This window comes from Python bivittatus, unplaced genomic scaffold (assembly GCF_059951505.1).
Source record: "Python bivittatus isolate LINGU-HERP-01145 unplaced genomic scaffold, Pbiv_v1 ctg000480_np1212, whole genome shotgun sequence".
NCBI classification, from domain to species: domain Eukaryota; kingdom Metazoa; phylum Chordata; class Lepidosauria; order Squamata; family Pythonidae; genus Python; species Python bivittatus.
In genome coordinates this window covers 101,188,560-101,213,603 of record NW_028277075.1, presented here as the reverse complement: position 1 = coordinate 101,213,603, position 25,044 = coordinate 101,188,560, and the positions used below count along the sequence as shown (strand labels likewise).

Below are 25,044 nucleotides of genomic sequence, written 5' to 3'. Positions count from 1 at the left end.
TCATTTCATCTTGAAGAGTTCTAGACACCAACATGTCTCTGTGAAAACAGCAGTGTGTTGTGACAACATTAGGATTTTTTTTTTCTTATAAGAGAAATGAAACCTCTCATGGAGCCAACCACTGATGGAGTACCATCAGTATAGATGCCAACACAGTTCCTCCAAGACAGACTTTTTGTTTCCAGATATAAAGACAAAACATTAAATACATCTTGGCCTTTGCATGTTTCATGTAGTTCTTTGCAGCAGAAAAAGTTTTCTTCAATTTCACCATCATCTACAAATCTTACAAATGCCATAACATGACATTTATTGGTGAAATCTGTTAACTCATCAACTTGGATAGAAAAGCTGCTGTTCTTCAGTTTATCACACAAAACCTCTTCAGAATGATGTGACGTGTCATCAATACGCCAACTTATTCTACTGTTTGACACTGGAACCTTTTCAATTTCTTGTACTGCATCTGGTCCTAGCATTTTTCCCGCTATTATTTTACATGCTGGCATGATTACTTTCTCACCTAAAGCATGATTTTTCCTTTGCTGTGTAATAAGTTCTGCTACTAAATAACTTGCTTCTTGGGCTTTTTTACTGACTGCCATTTTATTAATAAAAGCTTTACTCTGTTCTGTAACTGTTCAAAGTTACAACAGTGCTGAAAAAAGTGACAACCAGTCCTCACACTTAGGACTGTTGCAGCATTCCTGCGGTCACATGATCAAAATTTAGGCACTTGGCAACCACCTGGCTTCCAACAAGCAAAATCAATGGGGAACCATATGTAATGACTGCGTGATTCACTTATCAACCACTGTGATTTGCTTAACGACCACAGCAAAAAATGTAAAATCTGGCACAGTCATGTGATGCCTCACCTAATGACCACACCGCTTAACAACAAATTTTACAGTCCTTTTTGTGGTCATAAGTTGAGGACTACCAGTAACTCAATTGTAGATTTTGTCTGCTTTAGAGTGCTGCTACATTTGAGAACTGCAGGTTTCCTAGTATATGGGAAGAAAGAAGCCCCTTATTTTCCTTCTACAAATCCCAGATACCACAACATGCTTAGTATTCTTTTGGTGGCCAATCACCTTCTCCTTGTACTACTAGATCGTAAGTATGAAAAGTGACAATATCTTAAGCTAATTATGTGTAAGAATAGAGAAGTAGAAGTGTTTGGGTTGCATTTTAATGAAAATTCACCCAACCATAATTCTCAAATATAAATATAAATAAAGCCAAAAGAAATTATAAATCTTCCTGTATCTGGAATTAAATTTGTTTCTGAAAATACTGTATTAAAGAAAAATAGGTAGATGAGGAGGAAGTACATACCAAAATGTGTTAAAGAAAATCATTTACAAAAATTCATATATTAAGATGAAAACACATAAAGATCTATAAAATGTTTTATGCTAACTTTTGAAAATAACCAATTGATCAGGAAACAGGATGAAACTCAAGTTTGGAAAAGTCAGAAATGGGGTGGAATTGAATTTCACAGATTCACCCATCTCTAAACCTTTAGTAGGATAGCCACTCTATCTTTTTGAGCAGATCCATCCTCTGCAATTCTCTGGCATACTTGAAATGTAATAGGTTTTAGTAAAATTTCATTAAACTTTTTTCTGTAGTTTTTAGGTACTTCATTTCCCTTTGTGCAAATTATGTAAGCGCTGTGTCAAGGAATAAAATTAATTACCTGTAATTCTTGTTCTCTGAAGACAGGAACCTGAGCCTAGGAGTCAAGGTCTATTGTGCAAAGGCAGAGATGTGTTGTGACATTTAGCTCGTATGTCTCCAGAGGTTTCTCCTTTCTAATCATTCTGGTCCTCCTACCTATTTTCTGGTTTGAAAAAAATATCATGGTTGGATTATGACTCATAATCACGGACATAGTTATGATATACAAGCACAACTAATGTCTTGTCTGATCCCACTTTATTTGACTAGTCATAGTGAAATCTTATATAGCCAAAGCAAAACAGAACAGCTCCTCATTTTGGTACTTGTCTTGAGGATGAAATGAAGAAAGAGAAGAAGGGAGAAAATAGAATAACAACTGGTGGCACAAACAGAAATGTGTGACACAGTGGAAACAATAGGTTAAGACATTGATTCCTATCATCCTTTCCCAAGGTTTCCTAGAGAAATTGATCTTACTGATGGTTTTTAAAATTTTGTTTGAAAGGAAAGAAAAATATGTGGTTCAGAGTTCTTAGTGATATAAAATTAGAAAGTGATCTTGTTTCAAACACTTTGGCTTAATGCATGAGTTCTTTTCAGAAAACATTAGAACAGTTTGGAGCCCAGAAAAGCTATAACTAGGAAAGATAAACATGAAGGAACTCTTTCATTTTCTTGTCTGTCAGTTTTCTTTCTCCCTCCTTTTCCATAATTCGCCAAATTTACCAGTTGTAGGTAAATAGCAGCTAACAAGGGCAGCTGAGATGTACAGATATAAAGGCATCTCTAAGATGAAAGCAACTCTCAATGCTAAAGCCACCCCAGGCAGATGGAGCCTATGGAAATAGTACCTTTTAAAAAGTTCTTCCAGGGAAATTAGTTAGAAGATGTCCTGAATAAATAATTGAGATACTAGTATGTTCAGTGGTTTTCAATACAAGTGACTACTCCCTAAAAGAAAAGGACTCCTACTTAAGTCCAGCAGTTGTGGTTTCTTCTGCTAAGTTGTGTTTCTTTAAAAGAAAAAAGAACGTACAAAGTCCATACAGAGGTAAGTTCAGGGATGATAGAACTTAAATGTTCTTCACTGAGTAACCCCACAGAAAAGCCCTTAAAAGGGGAGGGGGTTCCTGCTTTTGGTCAGACTTGTGTGCTGTAGTCATTTTGGCATATTTCATTGCCATCAGAATATCAAGAAGCTCAGGAACTCATTCAATCTATCAGGTGCAACACAGAGGAGCAAATATCTCAACAGCCTGAATCATCCCCTCTCCAAAAGTTGCCTAAGATCTGAACAGGTAGCCCATTCAAGCATGAGTCTTCTCTCCTTTCTGAGTTGAATTAGTAAAGGCCCTTTTTCACAGCACACTCCTCTCTGAGATAACCATGCATACTCCTTGCTTCGTAAGATCAGTTTATCTCCTTTGCCAATGAGTTGTCAGTTTCTGATTTTTTTCTGTTGATGGTGGTATATGGGTTTTGTTTTACTTCTTATGCTATACTGCAGCTTTTCTCGTTTTTCAATATTTTTAGTTTTTAAATACTTGCAGATACCATTTTTAGCTTTTGTTTTTTGTTGTTAGCCTGAAGTGTTAGAGCCAGTTTGTTCTAGTGGTGAAGGCACCAGGCTAGAAGCCAGGAGACGGTGAGTTCTAGTCCCGCCTTGGGCACAAAACCAGCTGGGTGACTTTGAGCCAGTTGCTCTCTCTCAGCCCAACTCACCTCGCAGAGTTGTTGTTGTGGGGAAAATAGGAGGAGGAAGGAGTATTAGATATGTTCACCGCCTTGAGTTATTTATAAAAATAATAAAGGTGGGATTGAAAAAAATCTTTAAAAAAATGGGGCAAATGGGGCAAAAATGGGGCACTATTAGCTGACTCTTAATAGTGAAATAGAAGAAAATGAAAAGCAACAGTTCCTGGAATTTATACTAATAGGAATAATACAGAGGCACATATTAGAAGAGCATTCTGCTTCATTTTGTTCCTCTTCCCATTGCAGCTAGATGAAGATGTGAAAAAGGAATTAAAGTTTAATTTGGGAATGACATTTGACTCAACTCATAATGGCTACTAATTTTCCAAAGTGGAGAATGAGTTTCAGAAGACATTCCATATCTAAAATTCTTTTCTATTCTAAATCATTATTCATATTCTAATTAAAACAATATTGTTAACTGTAGTAACAACCATACAGGGTTTTTTTCTGAACAAATGTATAAATCCTTAAAAAGACATTTCTGTTGCAGCGCAACAAAGTTTTGTTTCCTGTTACGTTAAATATGATTTGATAGTACTTTACAGTGATGAATTCAAATAGCAAGGATTGGAGTTAGGTACTCACTCTGATATTACGTCAGGTAGTGGGAAACTTCTAGCTTGGCCTCTTACCCATGTTTGATCCAAAGAACAATACCCGCTGCACTTCAAGATTCAACCTCCATTTAATACCAGCTCTAACTTAAATATATCTGTGGACTCTAAAACACCTGAGCAGATCCAGACCTGGGCACTTTGAACAGTATAATTTCAGTGATATATTTGGTATATAATTAAATGTAAGGACATTGGAGAAGTCATGCCTTTTTATATTAAACCGTCGGATAAGAAATAGTTGTTGCTGTTGGAAATTGCATCCCCTTTGTAGTTTGTATCCTATTGTTGTTGTCTTCAGCATGAAATTTATTTTGATTGTCATATAAGGTTGTCCCATAGCTGAATAGCAGATGAATCCATAAGAACAAGTCCCAGAAATGTCTTGCCCTTTGTAGAATGCAGATTTAACCAAAGAGATGTTCTAAGCTATATAAATCCCATACTTAATCTGTTGGGAAGAGAATTATGGGATGAACTATCAAGGGCAAATACAGAAATATTTTAAGTCATTAAAACTATTTCCCTAAGGAAACACTTGTATTGCCTGAACAAGTATCTCTGGCTCTTTTGGAAAATATGCTTTTTAATTTATCGAAATAATACTCTAATAACAACAACAAAACAACACAGATTTTATTTTAAAACATGGATTTAAGCGATAATGATGTTTAAAGTTTAGATTATATAGGAAGGAAACTACATTTGTTTAGGATATCTCAACTCGGCAGCGCTCATGTTGGGAGAAATTTGTTAGGAGATATAACTAATTTCCCCCTCTCCAATGAGGCCAGTGCTCTCTAGCCAATACTGTATCCAGCACCAGAAATCTGTAACATGGTAGGCACGTGTAGTAATCCAGTGGTGTGAGAGTCACTTCCCATAAAATAAGCCAGTGCCTTCTCTTAATAAATGTATCTTTCTGGAAAGGTACGTGGACAAACCAGTGTTGTGTACTTACCAGCTCGTTACACAATATGCAGTTGTTGTAATTATAAAAAAAAAAGATTACAATGTGTGTGTTTTTATGAAATACATAATTTATTTATTTGGCTTCTGTGAGCATGTTTTAGTGTGCCTTGAAATATTTATACAGTAATTAGCAGAGAGGAAAAGACAGGTTTTGCTCACAGTTTTAAAAGAGGCACGTGGTTCATCCTTTTCAGTTCAGCTGGATATTCCTGCTTGTTGAAAACCCTGTTCATTGCTAAGCAACCTGGAAGTGAAGTTTCAATCCTTGTCAGAATAAATAAAAAAAAAGTACCTGTCCTGAATAATAGGGGGATAGAGGGGCAAGTATTGTATTATCTAAAGTATGCTTTATCTGTAATAAGATTCTTTAATTTGACACAGTTGGGTGTATTTGCCAACAATGCATTAGCCAAGGAACAAAGATGGAATAAGCACTTGTTGCTTTTCACAGGGAGATCTGCCTATATTGATACTTTTTTTTATTCTCTCTTGTGAACCTTTGGGGTTGCAGTCTAATTATCGTTGATCCTCACTAATGACTCTTTCAGGGATTATCTCTTACAATGTCAGCCATCTGCTGTGGTTTAGAGTAATGAACTAACTGGGTACAATTAAGGCTTAGTCTTAAATTAAAAACAAAATTCTTAGGTCTCTCAAAACACAGTAGAGGATGCTATCGATAAAGTTTTGGTGACATATCAGTATTTTAGCTGCACTGATCAACATCTAGTAAGCCGTAAAGTTTGGCTGTGGAAGACATGTTGTTTTGAGAGTTTCCCCTAAATGAGTAATTGTCATTCTCTCCTGTTTCCCTGGAAAAATAATTTTCAGTCAACTCCACTTTATCTTAAAATACTGCTAATACATTTCTTTATAATGTCTTCAGTTATTCTGGCTTCTCAGAAATTTGGTTGTATCACATATTGCAAATAATCTTGGGTGAGAATCTTTTGAGAGATCTTATTGTTTAATTGTGGAAAGATAACACTGATATTTGAGAGCACTGCATATGGATCAAATAAAATAATGTGATAAAATATTAATTTCAATACTTACTTACCTGAAAGGGAGGGTGGAGGAGTTTTACGTGCACTTCCCTTGGGCTATAGGCTTTTCCTATTTAATTAACATAAAATCATGTTAATATTAATTTTCTTAATAAATAGTGTTAATTATATTGAGCTCTAATCAGCTAAAGTTAGTAATGTCTAGAGCTGCCGTTCTGTACTAATTTAACGGGGAGTACAGTGGGGCTTACATCTAAGTAGACTTGTGTATTTTTAATCCCACTGAAACCAGTGGGAAACACCATTAATTAATGATGCAATCCTATAAAAAGTCCACTCAGAATTAAGTCTCATTGAGGTCTGTGGGGATTGTTTTCATGGAAGTCATAGAATTACACCTTTGAGTCTTATTACTTTCACACTTAACTTGAAGTAATTGTGGTTACTGAAGTATTTCCAGATTTTTTGTTTTGAATGTATTTGTTGTGTGTCTGTGGTAATATTTGTATGATTTTACTTTAACTTTGGCCATCAGATATTCTGTTAACAAAATTCTGTAAATAAATTGTGTAAAAAAACACAGAATATTTTAAAAGATTTTTAAATTTACAAATTCTCTACACAGTACAGAAAAAATAGAACCATGTCTAAAATGTTATATAAAAAAAAAACAAGAGGCATGCTAAAATATTCAACAAAAACATAGGCCAACTTTCTGTGTGATGTAAACAGATCCTTCAAAGAGGCAGTGCATTGATTTCAGCAAATACCATCTTTAGAAAAATCTAATCCAAAATGTTCACCTCTGACAGTCTAAATATGTACTTCCCCCATAATAATTTTCACAATTGTCTTGTGAAAAAATAATTTGAAACTTTATGATTTGAAGTACATAAAAGAATCCAAAAAAGTCTTTCTGTTTTTCTATAAAATCATGAGCTTCCCCAAGATATGTAATTTACATGATATATTAGAATCAGAATATCTCAGAATCAAAAAGCAATTCGGAGCTCCAGATCTTGCAGTGGGTAGTTGATTCTCCACCCCTACTCTCATAAGTAGAATAAATGATAAAGCCAAGATGAAAACCAGGGCTTGATTTGTTGTAACATGTGGGAGACAGTAGGGGTATACATAAAATGGATAATGTGCTTTGTTTAAAACTCAAAAGAAAACATTATGTCCTGGAAGTTCTGTCAACCCAGTTTGGGGTTGATTTGCTTGTTCTGCATTCAGATGGAAACAAAACCAGAAAACATTTCAGATGTTCTGGCCATAGGCACATAAAGAACAAGCTTCTTTGCAAAAATCTGGAGAACTGCTAGACAATGGCCAAGAGATACAAATAAAACTCTTTGCTGCCATCGAATGATTGTCTGATGTTGAACACCTATGTCTGGTAGCCTTAGCCCTTCGCTTTCCTTGAACTTAAAGCACCCGTTTCCCCTGAGGGTATCTTATTGAGAGAATGTGAGGAGCAAGAAGCCGGCTCTGTCTTTTTCATCTGTCAGACATGACATAACCCTTTCAGTCCATTACCTCCTCCAAAGCAGAAGGAAGGAAGGACAAAGGTGTGTTCATGTTCTTTATCCTGTTGATTATAGAAATTGCAGAGTGCCTTGAAGATAACATACTCACTGCATAGGCATCCTAAATCTCAAAGTCATCAGGAACCAAGAACATGCACAGAATGCATACACACCTAAGTTTAGCAGGCCAACCACCATAAGTTTTTTTTGCATTCTAAAATATCCATAAACAAAAGGGCACAAGAGTGTGCCAAGTACAGAGTGCAAGAAAATGAATCAACAGTGATACCCAAGGCAAAATCTGCAACCAAACCAAGCTATCAGCATAGAACTTCTGGAAAGCAGAAGAAGGAGGAATAGTTATGTGTTTGTGTGTGCTCATTTCTCCTGTAGATTGTGGAACTTTTAGAGTGCCTTTGAAGATGAAGACGTTCACTGCATATACAGTATAAAGGCATTCTGAATCACAACATCAACAAGAACCAAGAGCATGCAGAGAGTATAGAGTACATACATACTGCATACATACATCTAAGCAGTAGACCTACCAAACATTTATTAGTTCTTCTGCATTTCTGTCACTTTTATATGAACATAAGCACAGTAGTTCATGCAGATAAACAAACATACTCCTTTGCTTTTACCTTGATCCTGCCAAGGTGATTCCCATGTCAGAACTGGCTATTCTTGCTGCTAGGGGAGGAGCACCTGGTGGATGGTCTAACTCCTGGCTGCAGCCTGGTTTTCTACACCAGCTGGACCACCTCCAGACTTCTGCCCTGGGGTTGATGGTCAGTTAAGATTATCATGCCTTTCCCGTTGGGTCATATAGGCTGTCAGGCAGAAATGCTTGCTCAGAACTTAAGTGCTTCAGGTACTGTACAACTTACTATCAGAGCCCAGCTTCTCCTACAGTTCACCCAGGATTTAACCAGCAAAAGAACAAAGGGCAGAACTTGGCTCAACAGGGCTGCCTTTGCACTTAAGATATATGAGAAGAAGAAGAAGAAGAAGAAGAAGAAGAAGAAGAAGAAGAAGAAGAAGGAAGAAGAAGAAGAAGAAGAAGAAGAAGAAGAAGAAGAAGAAGAAGAAGAAGAAGAAGAAGAAGAAGAAGAAGAAGAAGAAGAAGAAGAAGAAGAAGAAGAAGAAGAAGAATGGCTCATGTGTAGAAACTGCCTTGGCCATGACTCTGTTCATTCTTTACACTCCTACTTAACAGAGCAAAACTAAAACCATTTTTGAAAATAGTGTGTCATTTCCAAGACTATTTTATATCTATCAATCTATCAATCTATCAATCATGCTTTTCTTTATAGTTTGGTATCATAGAAATACTTAGCAAGAAGGACCCAGTTTCAGTTGATTGAATATGTTATATATCGTTTCAGCAAACTAAATTCAGTCATACATTTGGGATTATAGTATAAAGTCCTAAGGCAAGATTCACCATTATAAAGGAACATATGGAGCCCTTTTGATTCCATTGCCTTTCAAATTCATTAGTTGCTTTTTGCAAAATGCAGAATGTCTTGGTGAAACACTTGATAACCCTTAATCGCCCATCTTAATGTGTCCTTTTTTTAACATGTCCTTTTTCTTTCTAGATATGGAGTCTGGAGAGCGGTTAACGTCAACAGCAGCCTCCTCAACTGCAGCTTCATCTCCTGCCTTGTCCTCAGCATCAGTTGTTTCAGCAATTTCCAAAGGTGGCCTTTCCACTGGAGCCACGTCACTTAGCTCCACAATCAACGCCTGTGGTGAATATGTCATATTTGTGAGATTGTGCCATGTGGATTGTTTAGGTTATGTCCAAATAGGAACTGATGTCATAAGCTTCATATGGATGTGAAACTTACTAACAAGCTATGTAAGAAACAACTAGAAACTTAAGATAATTGCAGTAGTTGACTAAAGCTGCTTTCACAGCCATGGATCAAAGCATATCGTTATTTTGTTCTTTATATCCTATTGAGTAAAATTGTCCCAGTCATGATAAACTCTTCTTTCTGTCCAGTTCTTGGTGATTTACATTATTTGCATAATGATATCATAATGTGGTGTCATAAAATTATGGTTAAATTAATGTAAATTTAACTGGATTGTTCAAACTATTTTGGATTTGCCAGCTTCCCTCCAGGCAATCTAGACTGGAAACACTTAATCCAAGGAATGAGAATCTTCACCTCTGATTAATAGTTTTTAGTTTCAGGAAGGTTAAGGATTCCGGCGAATATCCTGCTTTCAAGTGAGACACATATATACAGGTAGTCCTCACTTAACGACCCCAAAGGGACTGGAAAAAATAGTCATTAAGTGGAGCAGTCATTAAACAAGTCACCATAGGACCAGACACTATTTTACAACCATTTTTATGACAGTTGTTAAATGAATCACATGGTTGTTAAGCGAATCACATGATTGTTAAGCAAATCCAGCTTACCCAATGGACATTTTTTGTCAGAATTCGCTTAACAATCATGTGATTTGCTTAATAACCATCATAAAAAGATTGCAAATTGCAATCATGTGACCATGGGGGGATAGTGGGACTGTTTGCAATGGTTGTAAGTGTGAGTACAGGTCATAAATCACTTTTTCCAAGGCTGTCGTAAGTTCAAACCATTATTAAACACACAGTTGTTAAGTGAGGACTACCTGTATATGCAATTAGTTTGAAAATATTCTTGTCTATTTCCTCTCACTTTTTCTGTATAGAGGGCTAAAAATTTGTCTCTTTTGTGAAGGTAGATCACTGTATACCTGTTCCTTGTTTTGTAATAGTCATTCCAATCAAAATGAAAAGAAATTTTCATAGGATGCAACAACTTGTCCTTTGATTTCAGGGGGATGTCCCAATGGAAATTTGGTCTATTGCATCCAAAATTCACTAAATGGGGGTCTATTATATTGAGGTTTCTCTGCAATGGAATCTTATTCTATTCTATTCTATTAATTAATTAATTAATTAATTAAACTTGTAGTTAAATTCTTGGTCTGTTTAGTTCACTACTGTTTACATGGACTGGCAGCAGTTTCAATAGAAGTGAATATGCGTAGCTCAGGGTTGAATTGTGGAGTCCTTGGGGTTCTCTGAGCTTGGCTGTTTTCTTGTGAACGTTTCATTACCCGGCTAGGTAACATCTTCAATGCAGTTTGCCAGGAATAAAGGTAGTATGTTTCCCATTCCAGGCCAGGATTGAATCTGCAACTTTTTAAATTAAAGCAGATGCTCTACTCTTGACCTACCAACATTATTAATCACATGATACCTATATTTTTATCAGTTGGTAATGGTTGTGGAAAGATCTGTGGTGGAAAAACTGTCACTGCCTTGAGCAAGCAGAAGACTGGGAGAAGGTTTTGTTACTTCATTTTTCCATTGCCTCCAAGAGGGAAAATTTATTATGCAATCCAGTGCAGGTTCTGGAGGCATGTTGGGTGAATTAAGAAATTTAGGATCCTTATTTTTAAATACTAACAGTTAATCTGAGGAACCTAAAAACTTACCTTCAATTGAATGATATTGTTCCATCTCATTTTTTTTTTACTTTGCGAGCAGCAATTTGAGATTTCAGACAGGAGTTATTTCACCTCCACTAGCTTGGTTGGCCGAACTGTAATAAAAGATCCATAAACTGGCTTCACTCAGAGTCCAGTATGGACTAAATTTAATATGACTTACAATGCAAACTTTATGGTATCTGAAACAAAAAAAAAAGTCTCTAAAACTGAATCTAAATTAAGATTGGCTTCCTCAGGGCTTATCTAAGATTTATAATTTCAAATCAAAATGCTTTAAATTTTCTGAAATATATGAAATCACATTCAGGAGCAAAACTCGGCATTTACAGAGATCTCTGCAGTGTCTTATGTTGTAGATATGGTTCATAGTATAAAATCAAAACATGGGTTTGTGGACTCTCAGTGCAGTACAAATGTTGCTAACTTATTTTGTTTCATATATCCTTTCATTAATTAAATAAAAGTTGCAAAATAATTGGTTTGGTCCATTGTCCAGATCAGCAAGTGGTGAGATGTTTGAGCAACCATGATAGAAAGATAATCTCAGAGAAATGAAGATGTGTTTTTGCATTAACATTATAATTTTGGAATGTACACTTTAGATGATAAATATTTGGCTCAGGGCATTAAAAATACAACAAAATAAAGGCCCTCCCACATTGCTACCAGCTACACTCCCTAAACCCTGAGTACCTTTTTTGAACTGCCACCTAAGAATGCTTAGGAGGACTGTTCAGATTCAAAGGAAAAAAAATTATTCAGACCATGTTGAATAATTCTTCTCGTCCCTTAAGGAGTTGCCAACAGGAGTGACATGACTGACCCTGTATGCTCTGGACTATCTTTTCCTCTTCAAATCCAAATTGCTGAACAGCCCTAATCCTTACTGCTGTTGTATTCTCCTTGATCCAGTGCTCTCCCTCTAGCTGAAAAATGAGGGAGAGCAAAAATGACAATCAGATGGCACCTTATCTTCATTCTTCCTCTAACATGTTTGCTTTTTGATGTGAAGAAAATAAAACAATAAACAAAAATGGGCCACCATGTGGGGGATCCTCCAAATGGCCAGAAACTAGGGGAGGAGCGTTATAAGGTATCAGGAAAGAAACACTCTGGACAGGAAGTGGGAATTCCTACCAGTGGGAAACTGCCCCGAAACTATTTGTAGTGTTTCCTTGGGAGCAACCACTGAAGACAAGTTAATCAGCTGAGCTTGCTATGAAAGCCTATGAAACCCTTATAGCATGGTGGGAATCTTAGATCGGTAGCCCTTGTGTGTGGAACGGATCTCAGATGAGCCCAATGATCAACGCACATTTCTCTCTCAGCTAGTCTTCACTCCAGCCAGCTCCAAAGTGTTTCCTCTCCCACCTGCTTTTCCCTGGGTTTCTGCCTAACAACTCATATTTTAAATAAAGGAACATTGTAACAGCCAGTCAATGTTACAATGTTCCTTTATTTAAATCTTCAGGCTGGCTGAAGATTAAAGGAATAAATTACAGAACAGTAAAGTATAATCATATTCTTATGGTAGTATGAAATCAAAATTTAGAATGCCGTTTACTTTATATGGAATATTTCTTACTGGGCACTGAGAAAGATATTAACATGACACCAGTCTACACAGATTTTGGATAATTAGAAAAAAGCTTTATCAAGAATCCAGCTGTAATCAGATATTTTATACACTAATGGCTTTTTCATCTTGTTTTTGCATTTCTTTGTTCAAGTAGGATCTTGAATAAGGCATAATACATTAACAGGGTGTTCTTCAGTTTTTCCCCCACTCCATTTATTATTCTGCTCCATGCCACCACCATAAAAGCCAGTCAAGGTAACATGATCTCCTTCATACAATTTGCTGTCATGTAGTTTGAACACTGAGATAGAACCATATCTTTCTGTGTGTATGTATGAAGAAGAGACAGATGGGTGAATATTTGTCCACTGTATTTAATTGCTTAGGTTGCTAAGTTTGTTGATTTAACAAGTTTGGGGTGCATTTGATGTAAGCTCATGATCATGTCTAATACTAGAATGCCTTTGCTTTATTGATATAGGCCAGGAGCAACACATATGGAGCTGCTTTTCACTCTGCAGTTTTCAAGTAAAATCTAGTAAATGTTACATTTATCAGATATTCTAGAATTAAGAAAGAATATAATTGCATGTTTTTTAGCCCTGGTCTCATGCTTCACGTGATCTTTGATAAGATAAACACGTGATAATTTCTTAACTTGCCAACCTGGACCTTGTGAAGACAAAAAAAAATCTATTTATACAATTGAGCATTTATCTTTTACAGTTTTAGCAGTTATTGTTTCCAGTGCTATACTGTTAAAAACACCTTCATCTCAGCTCGCAGTTAGAGAGGCTCAGGTTTCATCCAAAGCAATATAATTATTTTCTTTGCAGTAATCAATAGTCTATTAAGCAGGCTTGTAATAAACTTCAGTCCTTCAGCCATACAAATCCCAAGACAGAGACTTAGTCCAGACTGAAACTCTAGGTGTTGTGCCAGAAAGATTGTATTACAGATCAGCTGTTATTTGTGGATACGCTGCTATAATTATATAATGTGACTTTGGAAAAATACTTTTCCAAATGCATGTAATTTGAGTACAGTAATTACATTACACATACATTTTCTGCAGTATTTTTCCTCATTATGAATCTGAATCACACACCACTTATTCCAGTGCAGTTTGAATATTCCCATACATTTCACTGGACCTTCCCTGAGGGCTGATTCAAAGGTTATGCTATTAGCAATTATGACAGAGGTGCCTGTGAAGCCCTACTAGAAATGTAATCTCCAAAGTGCTAACATTGGAATCTCACTTAGAGTTCAATCTACATAGTGAAATTAACTCTAAAACCAACTCTGTGCTAATTAGCATCTGGATCTCAAATATAAATAATAACATTTTTATTTCTGTCTCTAATAAGAAATTTATGCCTTTCTGCTTAGCGGTCTAGAAATAATCTGCATTTCAGATTGTAAATTTTACGTAATATTAAAAAAAAAAGCATGTGTATCATGTCTAACAAAGAAAGGAGCCTATCCTTAAGAACCATTTGCAGCTCCCAGCCCCAAATTTTGTGGTCCTAACCCCTCCCTGGCACAATCTGCTTATCCCTGGTTTCTGGCATCCTTTATTTAAAGATGGCTTATTGCAAGATGTGCATGTGTTATTGTATGATGTAGATGCAATTCATCCTGGTTTTCATTCCTGATTTTCAAAGCAAGCACCAATTATAGTTAAATTATAATGGCTGATCATGAAGTTTCTAGACACACCCAAGGCTTTTTAAGCATCTTACCTATAATCATTGAGTATCATGGATCACTTAGCGCTCCTAAATATGAGACGTGTAGCATCCAGATACGTAGTTTTCAATTGTGAAAGTTATGGAAGATTTAATTATGAAGTGGAGGGAGCAATATTTGTGTATGCAAAAATGGTGATGAAGACAAATGCATAGTCAACATTGTTCTCATTATACACAGTTTTTCAGAAGAGGAGAAAGATTCCTAATAGACTGGACTCATGTATTTGTCGGGTTTCTTATATATATAGATAGATAGAGAGAGAGAGAGAGAGAGAGAGAGAGAGATTATGTCAAGGAGAGAAGAGATTTGAAGAGGACAGAATTAGATTTTAATTTGTCACAAATGGTTTCGATAAAACATGTTTTTTCTTTAACCAGGAATGGTGGGAAGCAGTCTTCATGTGTAATGAGGAAAGAGAGAGGAAGAGAGCGAGAGACAAAGCAATCTGTAATTCAAAACCCAACAGATTTGAAGACGTTAAGATTAAGATTGCCTAATTCTGTTAGCCTCCAGTATCTACCTCTCTGTTCACCTATTTGTGATTTGGGGAATGAAGTTTTAAGTGATAGGTATACATATCGTTCAGCATTTGTATCAGTGAAAAACAGAATTACATTGTCATAGCTTTGGAGTTACAATACACACATGCATATCTATATTCCTTATTTGCAATAGTACATACATTGTGGTATGTGTCTTTTTATGATTTGGCAGTGATTTTAAAGCAAACCCTTTTTATTTGTAACCTTTCAGTATTGTACCAAATTATGAGAAATGTTAATTAAAACAGGAGACCTTTACTTGGCAGATAGTCGCTCCCGATGATTAGGCACTCTTCTCAGTTTTAACACAGAAGACACACTTGCCAGTACTGTGAATTTACACATCTGATCTTTGAAAGACATGTTGCAACAAGCTGTTCAGAGATTTCTGCGTTTAGGTAAAACTGCATACAGTACAGAGGTGTGAATGTTGTGGCTACATTCAGATAATGAGTGAAATCATGGAAGTAGAGCTTTCACTCACATTGACCAAAATGTAAAGTAAAGAATATTGCATTAGCTTCTTTATGAGGGCAGGAGCATTAAAATCCCCAACCCCATCCTTCACGTTAATGCCTTTTATCTCCTGTGTCTTAAATGGACAAGTAGTTGGGGTGGGGTGGGGATCTAGCTGGTCATTTTTGTGCCTCCATTGCTTTTCAAAGGATTTTGTTCACCACCTTTTTACATTTAAGGCATTAGTTAAGTATTTATCCTTTTTAGTTCTTTTGAAAAGGCTTATTACAGTGCAGCACAAAATTCATTAATATTAATAAAGGCATTTGCCTTTATCGTTCCTTGTTACTAAGACACCAGCCCTGTCGAAATGGATGCTGGCCTTTTGGGTAATACTTTCAATCATTTATCTACGTACTGGCTAGTAGAATTTCAAAAGCTTTGCTGAAAAATATTCAGCCTATTATAATATAAGTCAAGAGTCTTAAGCAATGTAGTTTTGTATTAAATTTCATTATGCAAAATAAGCATGCAGAAAGCTGGCACTTTTTAACAGGAACAAAAACCAAAAGGAAAAAAAATGAAAGGAAATACAAATATTCATCTCTAGCCAGAATATTAATGTATTAAGAAACAAAAAGATAATGAGTTGGCAGAATGGAAGGAATCTGTTTAATTCACCAGGCTTCAATACGACTTGCTTTGAGGATAAGCTAGAATCAGATTCTTTTTTGAATATACTAGTTTTGTTTATGAAATATGTATTTTAAGATTACTATTTCTAATTTCCAAAGCATATTTGAATATTTTTCTTACATCTCAGGAAAGTACGTTCAGGAATTTGGCATGTTTTCATGTTGCATAGTTATTTTTAAGAATCTTTGCAAATGAAACAAAATAATGTTCAATATTCTGACATAGGTCATCTTAATTTTAATGATAATGCCTCTTAGCGTGATCACTTTTCCTTGGTGCACCTATGCTGAATTGTGAACATGAACATTTTAAAGAAGTTACGTACATAAAACTGAAATGTTTATTTCAGACATTTTCCTAGATAAGTTTTTAATTAGAGTTAAATTACTGCATCAGTTGGCCTGCTGCACCTATACTAAACATCCCTGGGAATCTCTGTTGGAGATACTTGATGTTGAGTTTGCACTAACTTGTGTAAGGATACAATTTCCACAGAAAATGGCACACTTTAGTAAAGTAATAACTATCTCAGCAACTTTTTTTCATATGAATGCATCAACACATATGAGCACTATCAATATGGAGTTTGAATTTCCATGGCAATGGTCTTAGTTTAAAAAATTTTGAACAATAGATGAATTGTGGGAAGAATACACTGCCCGAGCAACATCTCACTGTAGCATTAGTTTGAAATACCATGGTATCAGGAAACATCTTTGCATTTTTAGTAATCAGAAGAAGTCTGTTAAACATGGCCTCTGTGAGGCCAGTGGCATTTAATTCTTCTTCCCATGCAGTTTCCCTTTGAGGTAAAGCACCTTGAGGTAGGACAGGTCAGGCAATACTAGAACTGTTCTTTTTTGATTCACGCTGTAGTATTCTTGAATCTTGAAAGCCTGGTAGTGTTTCCTCTTCCCTCCTTTTTATACCAAAGAGAATCAAGGCAGGCAATTTCCCCCCCCTCATTCTTGTTTTCTCTGTCTGAGGGGTTTTTGTTTTTGTTTTTGGCTATAGTTGTTGCATATTTTCTCCAAGGCCCTCTCTTTGCTCCTCTACAATGAAGGAGTTCAAAATCAAGCGTTATCTGTCACAGAAATGGGGACAGCTTTGATATAGGCAGACTAACAAGGATTTACTTGGCTCTGATTCCTGGTGTGATCTAGCTCATACAGGGAGCCATTCAGTGGCAATTTCCATGCTGCAAAAGTTAGCATTTTTTACAGGTAGCGATCTAACTAACTTGGCCTGCTGGTTTTTATTGGTTGGTTGGTTTGATCTATGCCTTGATTTTCTACTTCAGTAGATACTCAAGGTGTACCTAGCAAAGTTTAACTAAACCGAAACTAAGAACAGAGTATTTTAAAAAAAACCCCACAGAGATTAAAATTAACACTAAAAGCCTCCCCCCCTCACCCCATGCTAGAAACATGGATATCTGACTGGAGGGAGGACATCTTTAAAAGGGCCTCTCTAGCAGATCTTAAAAGAATGTTATAATGCGACAGATGGTCCCATACTCAGATCTTCAGTCATTTAGGGATTTAAAGATCAGTATCAAAACTTAAATTATATCTGGTAAGAAATTGACACACTTTTAAGGCATATACATATGCGCTGTTGCAATTTTCTTGATGAGTCTGTTCCCATAAGATTTGAGAGCAATTGCTCAAATGTTTAAATCATAAACAAGAGAAAAGATATGTCTGCATGTTTGTATACTTTCTCTGTGTGTGCATGTAGTAGGTGTTCGAAGAAAATTCACAACAAAATGTTAAAACTCACAACAAAACAATAAAAACATAGTATAATAAACACAACAAAAACAGCCCCAAAAACCATAAGACCAAGACACACGATCAGGGATATCATATGCCATATCTCCCAGGACGAGCACATCAGGCTAGTATAGTATATAAATGCAGTGATATCTATGTCTGTGACTATGTATGGTACGCTGCAGTAGCTAACAACCATACCGCATTTTGTTGTTGTTTAACATATTTATCACCTGCCCCAATGCTGCTCTCTCTCCATGTGTATTTTCCTCACCAACCCTATGAGATAGCTTGGGCTAGCAGTGAACTTCCTGGCTGAACAAGGATTTCAACCCTATTCTCCTTGTTGAATTCTAACTGGCTATTTAACAGTAGAGGACCTGTTGGGTGTGCTAAATCTCTCTGCCTGTCTCCTGGAGATAATCCTTACTCAAGGGATCAGGCATTTACCTGTTTGCCAGCCCTGATTAATTTAAAAACAGTATAATTGAGGGGGAAATGCCAAGTGCATTGATACTTTGTTGTTTCTAGAGTGAGTTAACTTTGCCGTTCTTTGTTCTTCCTTTTCCCATCCTCAGTTTATATCTCTTTGCCCTTAATACGTAATGCCTGGATACCACATGTAGCCGTTCTTCTGCCAGCTTTGAAAGATTCCCTGTATGCTACTGCTGTGTGATGTGTTTTATTATTATGACTATTGTTACCGTTATCACCTGCCACCAGTAGTTTTCAGGCCAGCAACTCTTGGGCAGTTGCTGAAGCTTGGAGTGCTGTAGGAAGGTTAATTAGGGTTGACCTCTGACTACTGACAAGCATCAGCCATCCTATGGGCAGGAAAAGTCCATGAGAAATGTGGGCCTTTTTCAGTTAAATTGGGCCTCCTCTGTTCTGTCTGGCTGTCTGGGACAAGGCCTGGCAACTTGGAGGTTCACCTTCACCACTGCTGCATGGCTGAGAGAGAAGTATGGTGGCTGGTTCCTTGCAGCCTGTCCGCCTCTCCCTTTGATCAGAGGGAGCGAGGAGGGAATGCAGCAGTCCAGCCGTGGCACGTTATTGTGGCCTCACTGATTTAGGAATCGCCCCCTTGGTACTCAGGGCTGCCCTGTCAAAGGATGCCAAGCTGCGTTTTGTCTGGGTACCTTGGGAAATGTTAACAAATATAATTGATCTCTGAAAAGGGAGTTGCCTAAAGGTAAAATCTATAGGTTAAATTACAGTAAATAATCAGAAGTTGGACTTGGTGGCAGTCTAAGAGTTCTTAAAGAAATGCCTCTGGCTTCCATTCAGATATTTCTTTCTTTCCCGATCCCTTGCATGAATGCTTCCTTATTGTTTTGTGCTTGTTTGTGTAGAGTCAGTGCAGTTTCTTCAGCCAGAGGAACTACCTTCTTTGTCCTGGATAATTAAAATAATCAGAATGTTTAGAAGCACAGGGATTGGTCCTGTGTGCAAGGGATATAAATAGTACCACCTAGTGATAATTTCTACACATCACAGGAATTATACCCCAACATATTAGAAACAGTGGCATTTTTGAAACAGCCAAAAAATACATCCTGACACATATGCAGGTAAAATCGTCCTTTGTAATCATGGTATGATAAGGAAGGGGGATAAATAGTAATAATTTATTCAAACATTTTTATCCCACCTTTTCCCAAGGAACTTGGGTGAAATGTAGGTTGACTGCCTGAGAGGGAAACTGGCTGGGTTTCTGAAACATGCTAAACCACAAACTACTCTAAATCATTAAGGCACGTTGATGTAACTTTGGTTTGTAATTAAGCCATAATAGTTGGGCTTATACAACATGTAAACCCCAGACAAACTATATTATCCCTACTATGTGTGAATCTATAGCTTGTTCAGCAAACATTGTTAAAACAGCAAATGGCTTAGTGTAGCATTCAGTCACTGATTGGCTTCCGATTCCATAATAGACTTTGGAATGGCGAGGATTTGAACTCAAGTACACCAGGTTCAAGTCTGGTACTTAAGTATGTAAAAAGAATCCTACTGGATTAGTCCCAAGTTTTATCTTAGTCCAGCATCCTGTTTCCAACAGTGTCCAAACGGATACCTCCTGAAAGTCCACAAGCAGGAAAATTAGCACATAGTGCAATAGTATCCTTCCAATAGCATTCCTTGTTAGTGGAAGAGGTACTACTTACACTCACTGTACCCAAGCTGTAATTTGACCGTTATCCATTAGGTTTGCATTAACATTAAAATGTTTTAATTCTCCTTTAAACTTAACAGATGCTTTGCACCTCCTAGTGAGAGGGAATGTAATAATACATTGGAAACTAGAGTGACTTTGTATCTTTTTTTTTTGACATCTAATGGTGGTCTAGTTTTTCACAGCCCAGATCTGGTAGCCTTAATTGAAACTTAATTTGCTTCAGAATTCATTTTCAGTTTCATATACAAGGCTTCCTTTTTCACAGAACATAGTGCCCTTAAAATGCCAGCATTATTCCAGTGGCTTGAAACTGATAGCTGCTGATGTTGCTGAAATCTGTAGAAGAACCCAGATTCAAAAACCCCAAAGCCAGAAATATTTCAAGAGGAACATGTGTTTTTCCAGGACCTTTTCAAGTGTTGCTTTTTTCCCCCTTCAGGACATTTATTCAGAACAGCTGGGGATCAACCGTGTAACCTGTCCACAGTGTCGAGTGCCTTTCCAATGGTCAGCCACCCAGTCTTTGGTCTACATACAGCCAGCTCAGGGCATACAGAATTTGGTGGCTTGGGGTCACTTGGTACACCCACAGCCTTAGCAGCGCATCCCCAGCTAACAACTTTTCCAGGTAAACAAGTCTATATATTCAAAAAACCTTCCATTTAAAAAAAAAAATTGCTTGAAGATGCAGCCACAAATGTTCCTTCCAGAGTAAAGAGGCATGGATTTTATATATTGCATACTAAAGATAAAAATTCAGCTTTTTTCAGTAATATGCAGATTGTACAACATCAGGAACATCCTTAATATTATATACATTGATCTGAGAGTAACCCCTTTGAACTCAGGGAGGCTTACAGTTGAGTAAATATGAGGCACTTGCGCTGCATGAGCACAAAGAGAATAGTAGTGCATGCTGGCTGGTTCTAGGTTGTTTTTGCTTTATTCTCCTCAACTTTTCCCACCATTTGTTTGTTTCTTTGTTTGTGTTTCCAATCTCCTTGTAACAAAAATTATCTGGGCAGGTTATTGTCTACTTTAGCACTAATCTGAAAAACATTGTCAACACCCCAAATCAGGCATCTCCAGGCAGATTTTAAAAAAAACTGAACACAACTAAGTCTCCTGTTGTTTTATAATAAGACCTTTCCATACATTTGGTTTACATATTTTATCTCACTCATATCTTGTTAAAAAAGAAATCAGTCTGAACTTTAGTGGAATGACAAATACCTGATTAGCCTCTGAGTGCTCAGAATCAAAATTAGGCTTTTCTAGCTGAAAATGAATCAGGTTTGGCACATTATTTGGAAAAAGGACCTGGTTATTTAAGTGTTAAAATGCTTATTTTCCAATAATTGCATGTATGATTATTTTGTAAGGCTACAGTCCTATATACACATCACAAAATAAGTCATGTTAAAAATGATGGAACCTATTTCTGAGTAAGCATGTGCGAGCTTGCACTGTCAGCCTGCAATTTTTACAACTTGCTTGGGAGTAAATTCCACTGGATTATTGTAATTGGTGATTATGATGGTACAGCTTTAATTTAGGTCTTTCAGAGGTGGGTATGTTTGCATCTTTTGGGTTATAATTAAAGGACTGAGAATCTTACTTTAAAAAAAGAAAAGAGAAAAAAGCCTGCCGTTTTGTGCACAATTGTTCTGGACCAAGTAAGTTCCACTGAACTCAATGACATCTCAGTAAACATTCATAAGATTTATCATAATAGTCCTACTTATCCATCAGAATTGTAGCACAGCATGTGGGTTGATGGCCATATAGTTGCAAAATTATGTATTTGTGTTTAACATATCTGTATTTGGATAACAAATCTTTTTCTGAGTAACCTGCTTTTAAAATACATTTTAGCATAAGCTTAGTTGCATGTCTGATGTGACTTGGTTTTAAGAGCGTAGTTTGCAAAGCAAATAGGAAATAAAGCTTCAGACTTCTGGATTTGTACAATTACGCTAGCAAAAATTAAAACTGAAGGATAACTCGTGCTACATATTTAATACATTATTTAGCTGTATAGAAATCAGCTGTAAAGCACATTCTGTTGTTGACCAGAATAAAAATTAATTCAAACTGTTAATTTTCTATCTGGTGTAATATAAGTTCAAGAAGCCTCCAAAGCCAGGCCTGGAGAATCTGTAGCTTATGGGTTGAAAGTGGCCCATGGAGGTTGCCGATGTTTTCCATGTGCTTCTTTAAAAAGCCACATCTTCATTCCCTAAGCTGTGACCTAATCCTTTTTCCTAGGCAGGGATCCCTTCCTCAACCTACTACTCTTAAGACAAAGCAGGGGGAAAGGGTTGTTTCCTACCTTCACAAGGCTTCAGAATAACTTCCACTGTCACTGAAGGCTATCTTAATGCCTAATTACTACATGGAGGGCATTTTGGATGGAGTTTGGGAAAGAGGTGCTACAATCCCCACTCCACCCCTGGAAGCAGTCATAATGCCATAATGGCTGGGTGAGTGTGTGAAAATGTATTGGCCATCACCTATTACTGGTGTGCCATGTGCTTCTCTGATTTAGTTTGGCGCTCTTTCCAAAGTAGATTGGATTCTCATCTGTATCTTAGGTAGACTACTGTGGCATGTCACCTAATAACAGTTTTGTGGCTCTTGGGAAGTCATAATTCCTCCCTGAAAATGAATGTGTGCTTTTGTTGCATATGAGTAGTATGCTCCATGAGTAGGTGGATATCTGTTTCTCATTCCTGGGGTGCAGAAGCAGCTTGAAAACTGTGATGTAAACAGAAAGAGATCATATCAGAGTAAACAGGGTGAAGTTGTGACATCCTTACACATGTAGTTGTTCTGTGAGCTCAAGGAGCTGCAGTAGTGATGAAATTGACTGCTCCCCCATATGCGCAGAATTTATGAATTTCATTGCACCCAAAATCAGGTTTCTCACTCTGCCAAATGGTAGGGCCAACTCAAGACTCCATCTTCTTCATGCATTCATTTATACTTCTAAACTATATTTAGAAGAATAAATGATTATTAGGTAGAAATCAGAAGAATACCTGATTATGAGGTAGAAAACTGGCTTTGTAACATGCATCATTATTTTGAAAGCTCAAGCATGTCAATAAAATTAAAGAAAAAGTAAGGGAATGTCAAACGTCATGTGCATACTTTCACATGACGTTTGACATTCCCTTTTTCTTTAATTTTATTGACATGCTTGAGCTTTCAAAATAATGATGCATGTTACAAAGCCAGTTTTCTACCTCATAATCAGGTATTTCAGTATCTACCATAAACCACCTCTTCTTTTTAAAGTTTTTTTTTTTAAGCCCTTCTTTCATGATGGGTGATAAATAGTTTGAAATTTATGTTCAAAACCATTGATATAAATTAGGTGCAAATTAATTCCATGAACTTGCCTAGAGTGGATGGATACTAGCTTCACACTGGCATAAGGATGGCAGATTGCTTGTTGTTGGCAAAATTTCTGTCTTAGCTCATTGATGAACTTGATGTAATGCACCTTAGGAAGCCCTCCTGCAGAGCAGCAGGAGAGGGAAATGACTTTAAGGCAGGATTACATCAACATTTTGAATGGCATCACCTATACATTTGCCTAAGTCCCTGTTAAAAGCAATAGCTTCTTCTCTTTTTCCTTCTGGAGAGCATACTTGATGGCAAGCTGATGAGATCATTTTGTTATCCGCCTCAGTTATTCTCTAAGTATTTTTTAGTGCTTTGCCCCATCTGTATTTTCTTTAATCCTGGCAGTTGAGAGAGATTACGGCTCTGCAGATCCTTGAAAAGAGATGCTTTGGAACATAGGGCAGGACATACAAAGCACCTTTTTCCAGATCGTTAAAATATCTGTGTCTTTTTCCTTTTCGTGCATTGCTGCTTTGGAAGCTGCTCTCAGCTTCTCCGCAGGCAAGTGTACACACTGCTGCTTCACTCCCATGTTCTCCAAAGCACCCTTGAGCATTCGCACAGCCTTAATAGAAATTCTCTGGTTCACCCTCTAAGCTTGATCCAAATTCTGTGTTCAAGATGTGTTAATGAGCAGCACTGAATAGCACTTTTAGAAGACAAATAACTTAGAATGCTCTGCTTTACATTCTTTTCATTTTTTGTAATCAACTTAATCAAAAGCTGCTGTAGCTTTAGAAGAATCACTGTGTGCAATTCTCTGACAGCCAGAAAGGCAATTCAAGCTGTAGTTCTCATAGTGTTTTTCTCTTTCTTTTGCCAGAAAAACACAATTGTTTAATCTAGTTTAGTGTTTATGCATTTCAATATTTTGTAACTTATGTCAGTTTGAGCAGTATGATTTTCTGACTTGGTTATTATAGGTTGCGTAATATCAATTCCTATGATTTTCTTTTGATTTTTATAATGTACTTATCCTTGTATAGTATTAAGTAATAACCAATTTCTTATTCTGCTAAAGCTTTTTAAAAATGCAAACATGCTCTTTATTGCTGACTTTTGTTACTGAAGAACAATAATTTTCTAAGCCACTATTCTGGGATTACAATGGTGTTTAATTCTTTGTTCCATATCAGGCAATTTGTGCCATTCATTCTGAAGCCAAGAAAAAGGTTTTAAAACCGTAGTGTGTGGATAGGCTTATTATATAGTTTATCTCCATATAGTTTCTAACAGTATAGAGGGGAAGAAAAAAAATATACATTAAATTTATGGAAAGATCTGTTCTGTGCTATGATGAAGTCAGCAAATGGTAGTATTACAGATCTTCATATTTCAGTAATATTGTAAGAAATTGCCTTTGGGATCCAACATTTAAGCAGTATTTGTCAATTTTTGTTAAGATGCAGAAATCATCTTCAGATCATTTGCACGTAGAGCATAAGCAGCAAGTGGAATCCAGGGAGTGGGCTATACTCAGGTTGCATAAGATAAATTTACTATGGGGAAAGGTCTTCTGGTTTAATCAGTGGGTTGTGATTTGGCTTTGGCAGT

The 25,044-nt window shown here is 36.7% G+C and overlaps 1 protein-coding gene across 23 annotated transcripts in view; it reads left to right on the top strand.

Annotated features, from left to right (window-relative positions):
* The window catches only part of BAZ2B (bromodomain adjacent to zinc finger domain 2B), a 214,393-nt gene that overhangs the window by 111,165 nt on the left and 78,184 nt on the right, over positions 1–25,044 (top strand). For 21 of the 23 annotated variants that reach the window (XM_088146609.1, XM_088146600.1, XM_088146596.1 and 18 more), the window contains 2 exons: positions 9,177–9,329; positions 20,519–20,707. In XM_088146609.1, coding sequence (XP_088002735.1) covers positions 9,179–9,329; positions 20,519–20,707 — 340 coding nt within the window. In that variant the 5' untranslated portion in view covers positions 9,177–9,178. The remainder of the gene's footprint in view (positions 1–9,176; positions 9,330–20,518; positions 20,708–25,044) is intronic. The other 2 variants (XM_088146608.1, XM_088146612.1) reach the window with 1 other exon arrangement.